The sequence below is a fragment of the Colobus angolensis genome, unplaced genomic scaffold (genome assembly GCF_000951035.1).
Source record: "Colobus angolensis palliatus isolate OR3802 unplaced genomic scaffold, Cang.pa_1.0 Scaffold115, whole genome shotgun sequence".
Taxonomy (NCBI): domain Eukaryota; kingdom Metazoa; phylum Chordata; class Mammalia; order Primates; family Cercopithecidae; genus Colobus; species Colobus angolensis.
In genome coordinates this window covers 635,213-647,369 of record NW_012112586.1, presented here as the reverse complement: position 1 = coordinate 647,369, position 12,157 = coordinate 635,213, and the positions used below count along the sequence as shown (strand labels likewise).

Genomic DNA, 12,157 nt, shown 5'->3' with positions numbered 1-12,157 from the left:
AGGAAGGAGCATTGGCAGGGCAATCTGCAGCTGGAGCAGTCACAGGGTTTCCAACCACGACAAGCAGATGCCTGTGCCCTGCATGCACAGCCGGGTCCCAACAAGGGTTCCGCCGTCAGCCCTTCCTGGGAAAGCCCTGCAGGCTTCTGGACACATCCAGACGACTCTGGAGGACCCAGCTGTGGTCCCTGCCATGGCGCCGCTGGCACGCCCACAGCTGGTATGCAGCACCATAGCTGCTTTTACCCCAGAAATGAGCAGTAGACTCCCCGGGTGCCTTCCTCACAGCTGCCACCACGCTGAAGCAGGGTACTTTCCAACCAAAGCCACCACAGCAACTGTTAATGTCACCAAGGTTCCCACTGCCAAGAGCAAAGAGAAAATCTGTGCTCCTTTAACGGACGCCAGAAAGTCTTTCAGAACTGAGTTAGTCCAGAAAGGGGCCTAAAACCAGCAAGCGCATATGAGGGTGCCCAGGCTGACAGCCATGCCACCAAAACAGTGCCGTGTGCCCGGGCACAGGTGAGGGATCTTTCCAGAAGCTTAGAATCATTACCACGTGGTTTTGAAGTAATGCATTTCATTAAGTGTTTTGTGAAGGACATAAAGCCCCCTGGGACACACGAGAATGCCTTCGTTGGGTCTGGAATCGCCTCCCACAAACAAATGGAGAAACAGTCAAAGGCGGCCTAAAACCTGGGAAATCAGGAGCAGTGGTCTACATACAAAATCAGGGCCAAAACCTTTTACTTTCTATTTGAATTTACAACCATATACAGACAATATGGTAAGATTTTAGAGAAAACAGATCATCACTATGAATATCCATATTCTGATTTCTTTTGAGAACCAAGATGCCTTTTAAAATGCTGCTGCTTAGAAGAGCATGTGTTGTCTGTCTGGTGTCTAGGTCTTGTCTGCTACAAAACAAATGAAGATACCCTGTGTAACAAAATCAAATTTTAACATTTAAATCTTGATTCCAATATTCCTGACCTATCATGTGAAAGAAATAAGCCTTTTTTTTTTTTTTTTTGAGACGGAGTCTTGCTGTGTTGCCCAGGCTGGAGCGCAGTGGCCAGATCCCAGCTCACTGCAAGCCCCGCCTCCCGGGTTTACGCCATTCTCCTGCCTCAGCCTCCCGAGCAGCTGGGACTACAGGCGCCCGCCACCTCGCCCGGCTAGTTTTTTGTATTTTTTAGTAGAGACGGGGTTTCACCGTGTTAGCCAGGATGGTCTCGATCTCCTGACCTCGTGATCCACCCGCCTTGGCCTCCCAAAGTGCTGGGATTACAGGCTTGAGCCACCGCGCCCGGCCAAGCCTTTTTTTTAAACAAAGTTTCAATTCAGAATTTTTACAAACAAAAACAATCTTGCATCTACTTGATATCAGTATATTCTCAAAAAGCAAGTTCAGGAAATTTAAAAACGATTTATAAAAGGCACTGAAGTCAGCAAAAGCATCGGTGGGTTTTCATTTTGGACGAAACACTGGAAATGCTCACAGAGTAACAGTTGTGTGAGCAGGTGCCCGCTAACACCCAGGAAGAAGCCGACCTCCAGTCACTCCCTCCTGAGCGCCCAGGCAGCGCCTCACACATTCTGACCACAGACTTCATTCAAGCCGAGGTGAAGGCTACGATCAACACGACAAGGAACCCAAATGGGACTCAAACCTCTGAACGCAACACTCTTTATAAAGGAGATCCCAACTGAAAGGAGTTCCAAAATAAAGGATAACTTTATCATATAATCATTTATGCTCAAAAAAGCCTCAGAATAAACTTCAAAACAGAACAATTTACAGACTGTATTACTGCTACACTGGCACCTGAACGAAGAAGGCAGTGAAGGCTCGCGTGCTGGGGAAACAGGGAACACCTTGGCTGCAGTGCTGCTGAGCTCTGTGTGGCTCCTGGTGTCGCTCCTACGGGCTGCAAGACTTCCCAAAGAGAAAAGCTACTTTTATCTCCCAATCAGTAATTTAAATATTCTGAACAACCCAAATTATAATGGTTGCTGCGAGTCTGAGGCGCACTCCGGGCTCCCTGATCCCAGCCATCCACCTCACTCTGTCTGAACCATGAGACCCACAGGCGTACCAACAGGGACTCTGCCAGCATCAGATGCCACCCCCTGCCCTGGCCCAGGAAAAGACAAGGCGGCAAACAGTTCATCTTGGTGAACGCAGGCAGCGCGGGGACATCAATGCTCACGCCTCCGCCAAGCCCCTCCGTGTCCACAGCGTTTGTTGGATGCTGTGGTAAGTATGTGGCTGCCTGCCTGCAACTGCCTCAGCACCCTTTCCTCTGCTACATTTCAGACCTAGAAATTGCCACCTAAAAAGTCTACCATTACCACATGGACATCTTCCAGAAAATTGGTATCTGAGTTTGCTTTCATTAACTTCTAACTTCCAAAATATCAGAAATCTAAGTTTTATATAAAACATTTAAATCTTCTAAAATTCTCACACCCTCAAAGTGAGGATTAATAATAATTTAATCAGAATATATTCCTTTGTGACAGTTTAGCAACAAACATATGACCCTTCCTTCTTTGAAACTGAAGAACCAACCAAGAGCCCAGCGCTGAGCCTACAGGGCGGCAAGCTCAGCCAGGCGCGCCATCCTGCGGAGCTGGTTCCCGTGCGCGGGGCTGTAGCGCCCAGGACTGCCTGGGCCCGGCTTTCCGGGGTTGCTCCCAGCTGCACCGTTTCTCCCCGGACTGTAGCTGTGAGGGCCACTGAGATCTGGCAGCTGAGACTTGAACTTTCCTTTCACGGCGGGACTGGGCCAACTGCGGAAAGCAAGAAAGAACTGTTAGCAGACGGGCAGGCCTGGAGATGAACAGCGAGAGAGTCGGAAAATAATGGCCCAGGACTCAGGCACACACGCCCGGGCAGAGGAGAGGCACTGCTGAACCCTGGCACTGTGGGCACGTGCCCGGGCGGAGAGGCACTGCTGAACCCTGGCACGGCGGGCACACACGCTCAGGGGGAGGAGAGGCACTGCTGAACCCTGGCACCGCGGGCACATGCACCCGGGCGGAGAAAAGACACTGCTAAACCCTGGCACCGACGGGGAGAGTCAAGTTCATGGGGGTTTCAGGAGAATCCTGTGTGGTCTGAGTAGAAACCCTGCTGCTTCCACCCCTCTAGCCCTCAGCTTGTCAGCAGCTGACCCGTTCGGGTTTTCCACCCAACTGGAGATCTGTCCTGTGTGCAGAGAGCCACAACACCCAAACCCACAGCCTGGCTGATGGGCCTGCCAGCGTTAGGAAGAGCCACTGATACTTCCCATGAACTGGAACTGGACCCTGCAGAAGCCAGCTTCCAACAGCTGCCCTGCGGATGACAGGCTGTCCGGGCCCCATGTACCTCTGTCTGTCCGAGGGTGAGTAGCACAGGACGGCAGTCTTCCATCTGTGCACGGCCGGGAACTGATGGGGGTTGACATCTGCACACTCAAGAGCAGCCAAAACATCCTGATCGAGTTTTGACGGCTCCTCTCTAGAAACCACAATACAAGAAGCAAAAACATCTTTGGTAAAAACATGAAGACTTCTAAAATAGCACTACCTTTTTTTAAATTTTGAGACGGAGTCTCGCTCTGTTGCCCAGGCTGGAGTGCAGTGGCGCGATCTCGGCTCACTGCAAGCTCCGCCTCCCGGGTTTACACCATTCTCTGCCTCAGCCTCCCAAGTAGTTGGGATTACAGGCGCCCGCCACCTCACCCGGCTAATTTTTTGTATTTTTAGTAGAGATGGAGTTTCGCCATCTTGGTCAGGCTGGTCTTGAACTCCTGACCTCGTGATCCACCCACCTCGGCCTCCTAAAGTGCTGGGATTACAGGCTTCAGCCACCGCGCCCGGCCTCCACCCACTGTTAAAATGCAGTTTTGTAGCCAGGCGCGGTGGCTCAAGCCTGTAATCCCAGCACTTTGGGAGGCCGAGACGGGCGGATCACGAGGTCAGGAGATTGAGACCATCCTGGCTAACACGGTGAAACCCCGTCTCTACTAAAAAATACAAAAAACTAGCCGGGCGAGGTGGCGAGCGCCTGTAGTCCAAGCTACTCGGGAGGCTGAGGCAGGAGAATGGCGTGAACCCGGGGGACGGAGCTTGCAGTGAGCTGAGATCCGGCCACTGCACTCCAGCCTGGGCGACAGAGCAAGACTCCATCTCAAAAAAAAAAAAAAATGCAGTTTTGCATATTTGTACACTCAGAGAGTGCTCAGTACTAGAAGGTTAGGGACATTTATCCCGTTAGACTGAGACTGACCCCAAGATGGCTTTTCTTCCTAAAAGAATTTAATTCTTAGAAGAGATCATTCACACCAGTGGCAGGCACATCCCTAGCAAATAACAGCAAACACTAGGATCACCCACAGTCCAACCAGAAGAAGACCCAGAAAGAACGTCTAGAAGCTAGACTCAGAGACAGGAAATGAAAGCACACGGCGAGTCTGCACGAAAGCTTGTGTGGGGGTCGACGCAGTGGCTCCCGCCTGTAATCCCAGCACTTTGGGAGGCCGAGGCAGGTGGATCGCGGGGTCAGGAGTTTGAGACCAGCCTGGCCAACATGGCGAAACCCCGTCTCTACTAAATATAGAAAAATCAGCAAGGCGCGGTGGCAGGCACCTGTAGTCCCAGCTACTCAGGAGGCTGAGGCAGGAAAATCACTTGAACCCGGGAGGTGGAGGTTACAGTGAACCGAGATCACGCCACTGCACTCCAGCCTGGGCAACACAGCGAGACTCCATCTCAAAAAAAGCAAGCAAGCAAGCGTGAGTGGGAAAGGAGCAGGTTCGGAAACAGCACCGCAGGCGTGCACAGGGCAACACAGGCCTACCCAAAAAGGAAAAGTCGCCTGGCCGGTTCCCTCGTGACCTCCAGCTGACCCTCGTGCCTGGGGCTGCTGGGACTCAAGGACATTTTAGCGATCCTGGCTGACATTTCACTTTCCGTCTTCCTGCGGCCAGTCCCGAGTTGGTCTGTGGGAGAAGGAGGCTCTAACAAGTCTCTTTCTACTGCGTCGATTCTTGAAGTCAGGCTCTTATCTTTAGTTTTCATATTTTCATCTGGTGTCTTAGAAACGCTACTTCCTACATTTTGCAAATTCAGTTTATCAAACTCAACAGTCAAATCGGAGACAGGTGGCAGATGGGCTTCCTCCCCATGGGGGGCCTTTGGTCTCTTGCCCACCAGGGTCCTGCTGTGACTCAGAGGATGGCAGAGCCCATTTCTGCTGCTGTGTGAACCGCCTGGCTCAGTGGCTTCTATGAGGTCTGCCTCCTGCTCCAAGGGGCAGACGCTGCACCTCGCGTATCCAAAAGCACCAACTGTGGGCGGGCTGTTATTTCGAGCTGCATTTTGCCGATTTTTTATTTCTTCCAAGCTCATGTCATCTTCATCTAGAAACGCCCTCACGGAAATGGAATTGCTGCCTGTGAGGAGGACAAGGAGCACTTCAGTGACAGGAATGACAGGAAGCCATGGAGCTGCTCCGCTCCGTCCGTGACCAACCGCCACGACCCCAGCAACAGCAACTCTTACGTTCAAAACCTACTCACCAGATTTCAGAATGGAAAACCACCCACACGACTCCCTGGAAAAGGGCAAACAGGACCCTGCAGATGCATCAGGGCTGCTGGGGCCAGGCGCGGAAGCTCACACCTGCAATCCCAGCACTCTGGGAGGCCACGGCAGGGGGGTCGCTGGACCCCAGGAGTTCAAGACTGCCTGGGCAACAGAGCGAAACCCCGTTCTCTATAGAAAAATTAGCTGCCACGGTGGCACTCACCTGTAGTCTCAGCTATTTGGGAGGCTCAAGTGGGAGGATCGCTTGAGCCCAGGAGGTGGAGGCTGCAGGAGGCTGTGATCCCCCAGCCTGTGCCACAGTGTGAGACCCTACTTCAGGGAAGGAGGAAAGGAAAAAAGCTGCCAGGCTGACTTCTTTTCTTTCAAAGGAAGGGAAACGAAAGGCCAAGGGCAGCCCAGGTGATAGGGGAGATGACCGCCCTGCACCCCCAGCTGCCCTCTAGCCCTCACTCCAGCTCTGATCTAAGGCGACCCCAGGGGCTCCGAGTGTCACTGTGCCCCACAGGATCCCGGAAGATCGTCCAGAACAACTCCACGAAGTAGCACTGCTGCGCTTTAGCTGCAAAGATAACACAGAAGAGCTCCTGGGCACAGCCCTGTCTGACAGGCACCAGAAATGTCCCATTTGGTGTTCACGATGACGACCCTGGCCACGAGAGGGTCCAGAACACTTGAGCTGTGGCTCGTGCTACTTTGGAAATGAGTCAACTTTATGTAATAGTTATTAATTAAAATGTGCACAGTCACAAGACAACACAGGGAGTGAGGCCACTTTACAGAAGTGAGTTCTGGGCCACCGTCAGCTACAGCACAGCAAGGTCACATTTCAGTGTTTCCTGTATAACCGCTGCACTGACTTCTCTCTAGTTCTATGGTGGAGAGTCACAGGTGACTTCCTAAGATTCATTGTTTCTTAGTTTAATGTGTGTCAGTCATTTTCATTTTCTATCATTCCAAGGAGTTTGTTTCATAAGTGAAGTGTCTTGTGGGCTAATGGCTCTATTTTGACCTTACACACTCACACTCACACAGTTTAAATTGTATATCTGCTTTAATTTTTATTTTTGCAGATTCAAATCTCTAGTTATTAGCAAATTTCTTTTTTTTAAAAAAAATAAATAAATAGAGACAGAGTCTCACTATGTTGCTCAGGCTGCTTTCGAACTCCTGGGCTTCAGCAATACACCCCCCTTGGCCTCCCAAAGTGCTGGGATTACAGGCGTGAGCTGCCGCACCTGGCCATCATTGATGTTTTTATGAATCACTTTTAGATTTTGTGTAGATTAACCTCTTCCATCATGATCTTTCCATTCACTGCATCTGTGCTTTGGAAGCGCTTTGCATCCCGGTGTCTGAAATGCACCGTGTGAAGCGCTTAGCGTCCCGGTGTCTGATATGCACCGGTATTCTGGTGTGCACTCCTCTTTGTCTTTTTCCTGAAAATATACCAAATCTAAAATATCATAGTCTCAGCCAGTGGAGTTCAGCTATTATGAGTTTTGAGAAAATGGCACAGAATGAAACATATTAGATTTTGGGTAATGAAAACACAAGCAGAAATAGCAATACTGCTCAAAGCGATGTCATTATTTTTCAAATATCCTCCCCAACACACACCCCATTTAACATTAACCTTCCCAGCACTCTGGGAGGCCGAGGTGGGTGGATCATGAGGTCAGGAGTTCGAGACCAGCCTGGTCAATATGGTGAAACCCCGTCTCTACTAAAACAAAATACGAAAATTAGCCGGGTGTGGTAGCAGGCGCCTATAGTCCCAGCTACTCAGGAGGAGAAGCAGAAGAATCACTGGAACCCAGGAGGTGGAGCTTGCAGTAAGCCAAGATTGTACCACTGCACTCCAGCCTCAGTGACAAAACAAGATGCCGTCTCAAAAAACATTAACCTAAGGGAAAGTACCAAACAGACCTCTACATTAAAAACACTAACAGAAATGAGAAACAGATGTGTGTATCCTGTCAGACCCCGGCCATGGGGGGCCCTTCCCAGCTGCCACGGCCACGCCTGCATGTGTTTAGACCCCGACCGCGGCGGGGGCCTGTCCCAGCTGCCACGGCCACGCCTGCAGGTGCTTAGACCCCGGCCACGAGGGGCCCATCCCAGCTGCCACGGCCGCGCCTACAGGTGCTTACCAGACATGGTGGCTTTATCTCGGCAGGAGGCTTCCCTTTCTCCTGTTTCTTGTTGAGCCTTTTTGCCTATTTCCTGCTGTGTGAGATATTCTTCTAGTCTTTGCAGGCCTTCCTGGGAAGACAGATCAACAAAACAGCCCAGAAATTCCCAGTATTCAACCCAGGGATACCCCAGCTCATGAGCTAGCTCTCTGTAAGAAATAAAACACAATTAACCAGTTACGACACCAGAAAAAATACTCAGAACTACACAGAAAAAAGCCACTAAAGCTTCAAGTACCAGAGCAATGTCTGCAATCATGGCTATAATTTTACTTTATCCTTAATTGGTGGCTAAAATCACACTTTGCATTTCCTGAAACTGCACTCCTCCTCACAGTTGTAAGCAGGACCTGGCAGAGCTCTCACGAGCTGTGAACCGGCCGCGAGAAGGAAGGAGGCCTCAGCCAGACAGACCCTCACGCCAGCAACCCAGGTCACAGTTCAACTCCCACAGATGGACGTGTTCATGATCATGGAACAGCCCTGTGAACTTGCCCATGGTTCTAGTCATGGCCAGGCACACGAAAGCCTAGAGGTCCTTTCTGGGTTCCATTTGTACACCTGACAACGGGCATGTATTTTGCAAAAATATTCTAAACAATACCACGAAGCTTTATTTGATTACAACATAATTTAGCTTTGTGGCTGTGGACTTCTTTTCCCCAAGGAATCCATACCATTATGCAGTACCTTCTACAAAATATTAAGGCTCCTTAGAAACATGTCCCAGAATCAATAAAGAATTTCAACTAGAAAAGGAAAGAAGGCACTGCAGACGTCCCCCAGGTGTGGGATGGAACTGGCTTAAGCTAGAATTCTGCAACAAAAACTGCAGCGTATCCAACATCCACAAGGAATTAGACCTTCATGAAAAGAACCAAGTCTCCCAGTAAAGGCTTCCTGGGAACTGGTACTTAGAAGCTGTGATTTGATTTTCCGTCATTAATTAAAACACGACCAACTGCGTGCCCCACGGTGCCGCGGCCCAGCCTTTCAGTACCTTCCCACTCTCTCAAAGCCTCTTTCCGGGTCCGATTTCTTGACGTGGTGAAGGAAGCCTGCTTTCTCTCGAGGTGGAGTTTTCCAGAGTTTGCGAAAATCTTCTGCCTATGAAGAAAAGAAAATGTATTGAGCCGTGCCAGGCACCACGCCCCTCAGCTGCGGAAACCTGGAGAACCATTTGAGCCGTGCCAGGCACCGTGCCCCTCAGCTGGGGAAATCGCAGCAGCTGCCTGTCTCCTGAGGCCCCTCCTCCTCCTCTCCCCTTCACTAGCAGATCCCTGGGCCACACGCCCACCTGTGGCATGGCTGAGCGGCCGCGTGGCTGCACTCGGACCTGGGGGAGGGGAGGCGATCTCCTTTCTTGCAGCCCAGTCTGGGCTGTGAGGTTCAGAACCAGGAGGGCCTGAGCATGAGGCCTCACCAGGACAGCAGACGGCTTGGAGCTGCCACACCCACACATCTAACACTGCTCCCATCGCAGGAGAAGAAACCAGCGTTGATCTTTCTTAGTCATTCTTCCTAGGGCTTTATGCTTTATGGATCTGACCTAATCCTACCTGATACCACCTAATTTTGGAGCCATTTTCTTTTTTTTTCTTTTGAGACAGAGTCTCGCTCTGTCGCCCAGGCTGGAGGGCAGTGGCGTGATCTCGGCTCACTGCAAGCTCCGCCTCCCGGGTTCACGCCATTCTCATGCCTCAGCCTCCGAGTAGCTGGGACTACAGGCGCCGCCACCACGCCCGGCTAATGTTTTGTATTTTTAGTAGAAACGCGGTTTCACCGTGTTAGCCAGGATGGTCTCCATCTCCTGACCTCGTGATCTGCCCACCTCAGCCTCCCAAAGTGCTGGGATTATAGGTGTGAGCCACCGCGCCCGGCCTGGAGCCATTTTCATCATAACTTATTTAGAAAGTTTTCAGCACAGGATTATATGTACAAGTCAGTATGTGAAATATTTCAATAGGAGAAAGAATTATCAATTATAAATAAAAAAACGTGTACAACTTTTGGCCCACCAACACCATCATCAAGGATCTCTCTGAACATTGGGGATGAGTAGAACCTGGGGGCTGAGGCTTCCAGGAGAGGGACTGGCCTGGAGCATTCCGTCTGAGAGGAAGCCAGTGGGGGCAGCAGCCGTGGGGAAACGTGGTCAGGTGGACGTGTGGTCAGGTGGACGTGCAGATGGAGCTTTCCTAGTCACAATGGGCAGCCTTGCTACACCAGCAAGTTGCCCTGAGATGGGCCGTCGACACAGAAAGAACAGGGTGACGCGTGCACAGGACGCGGCTGGCCCAGGGAATGTCTGCTTTGTTGAGACGTGTGGCTCCCAGCACATCGGCCCTGGTGAGCAAGCCACAGAGCCAAGAACACACATTTCTCTGGCAAATGTTCCCGTCACCAACTCACTGGTGGATGGTGTGAGATAAGGACAACCCTGGGCCTCCACAGGAAATGGCCCCTGAGACTACGCACAAGGCAACAGGCTAGAACACTCAGAACTGCAGTATAGGGACAGCCAGGCACCACTTCCAGAAGCTTCTATAGCAGCTCACCTTGGCCGGACTCAGGGGCCCCGCGAAGGCCCTCAGGGTCAGCACCGGGTCTCTGGGGCTGCCTCCATAGCGGCTGACATGAGAGGCCTCAGCCGTCTGGTCTGGGGACCACAGCTCCCCAATGACTGGAGAAGAAGTGTCTTCTGCTCTCAGGAGAGGCACGTAGTAGTGACCTGAGGGAAGAGACAAGCACTGGCTGCAGGCTTCCGCCCCCTCTGCAGGTCAGGTCTGGGTGATCAGCATGGGGATCACACAAGCCCTTGCCAAGGCCTCTGCAAATGGATCCAACGGACAGGGCAGAGGCTGGTTTGCGCCAGAGCTCCCTTCACTTAATGCAAATGGATGCAATGGAAACAAAGTCACACGAGGTCTCAGAGCTCCCTTCACTTCACCAGCCTCACTTTCCTCCACTGCTGCAAGAAAGAAAAGAAAAGGAAGCCCCTGGTAGTTAAAGGACCGAGGGGTCAGACCTGAGTGAATAAGATTAGCACACAGGGGCCGGGCGCGGTGGCTCAAGCCTGTAATCCCAGCACTTTGGGAGGCCGAGACGGGCGGATCACGAGGTCAGGAGATCGAGACCATCCTGGCTAACACGGTGAAACCCCGTCTCTACTAAAATACAAAAAACTAGCCGGGCGAGGTGGCGGGCGCCTGTAGTCCCAGCTACTCGGGAGGCTGAGGCAGGAGAATGGCGTGAACCCGGGAGACGGAGCTTGCAGTGAGCTGAGATCCGGCCACTGCACTCCAGCCTGGGCGACAGAGCGAGACTCCGTCTCAAAAAAAAAAAAAAAAAAAAAGATTAGCACACAGTAGGCGTTTAATACATTTTAAAAATAAGTTGTATTTCATTCCAGCCAGGTGTGGTGGTTCACGTCTGTAATCCCACCACTCTGGGAGGCTGAGGTGCACGGATCACTTGAGGTCAGGAGTTCAAGACCAGCCTGGCCAACATGATGAAACCCCATCTCTACTAAAAATACAAAAATTAGCTGGGTGTGGTGGCACACGCCTGTAATCCCAGCTACTCAGGAGGCTGAGACAGGAGAATCACTTGAACTCAGGAGGTGGAAGTGGCAGTGAGCCGAGATCACGCCACTACACGCCAGCCTGAGCGACAGAGTGAGAATCTGTTTCAAAAAACAAAAAAAAGTTTTATTTTATTCCTTCTCTCCTTTTTTCCCCTCTTAGTTTCAGACAGTCTCACGCCGTCACCCAGGCAGAAGTGCTGTGGTGCGATCATGGCTCATGCAGCCTCCAACTTCCAGGCTCAAGTGGTTCTCCCACCTCAGACTCTTGAGTGGCTGGGACCGCAGGCGCCACCACACCTGGCTAATTCTTTACTTTTTGTAGAGATGGGGTCTTGCTCTGTTGCCCAGGCTGGTCTCGAATGCCTGGATGCAAGCAATCATCCCACCTCCACCTCCAAAAGTTCTGGGATTACAGGTGTGGGCCGCCGTGCCCGGCCTCCTCGCTTCTCAGTCCTGCCTCTGTTCTAGTTTACAGTTTGCATCACTGAATACGCATCTCTCAACAGATCTGGCATCACACGGCACTCGGATGTGAAGTATGGAAAGCACAAGGAAAAGTAGTGTCCTCAGGTCCCACGGGACAGTGCAGTAAAGTCACACAGGATAGTGTCATGAGGTTCTGTAGAAAGCATGGAGGCCAAACACCACCTCGTCCTGCTTTCAAACACAGCCCCTGGAGACCCAGACTCAAGAGACTTCCTTTACAGTCAGTCACGCTGCTCAGGAACGCCTAGGAATTTCTTATGTTAAAGGCTTACTATAGTTTTTTTTTTTTTTT

The 12,157-nt window shown here is 51.4% G+C and overlaps 1 protein-coding gene across 1 annotated transcript in view; it reads right to left on the bottom strand.

Annotated features, from left to right (window-relative positions):
- Positions 1–730: 730 nt before the first annotated feature.
- ANKLE2 (ankyrin repeat and LEM domain containing 2) overlaps positions 731–12,157 on the bottom strand; it is a 25,721-nt gene continuing 14,294 nt past the window's right edge. Inside the window, exons 6-13 of the mRNA XM_011961004.1 lie at positions 10,352–10,524; positions 8,794–8,900; positions 7,752–7,942; positions 4,853–5,447; positions 3,380–3,511; positions 2,579–2,799; positions 1,323–1,942; positions 731–1,018 (exon numbers count right to left, since the gene is read on the bottom strand). Of these exons, the coding sequence (XP_011816394.1) occupies positions 2,598–2,799; positions 3,380–3,511; positions 4,853–5,447; positions 7,752–7,942; positions 8,794–8,900; positions 10,352–10,524 (1,400 nt within the window). The 3' untranslated portion in view covers positions 731–1,018; positions 1,323–1,942; positions 2,579–2,597. The remainder of the gene's footprint in view (positions 1,019–1,322; positions 1,943–2,578; positions 2,800–3,379; positions 3,512–4,852; positions 5,448–7,751; positions 7,943–8,793; positions 8,901–10,351; positions 10,525–12,157) is intronic.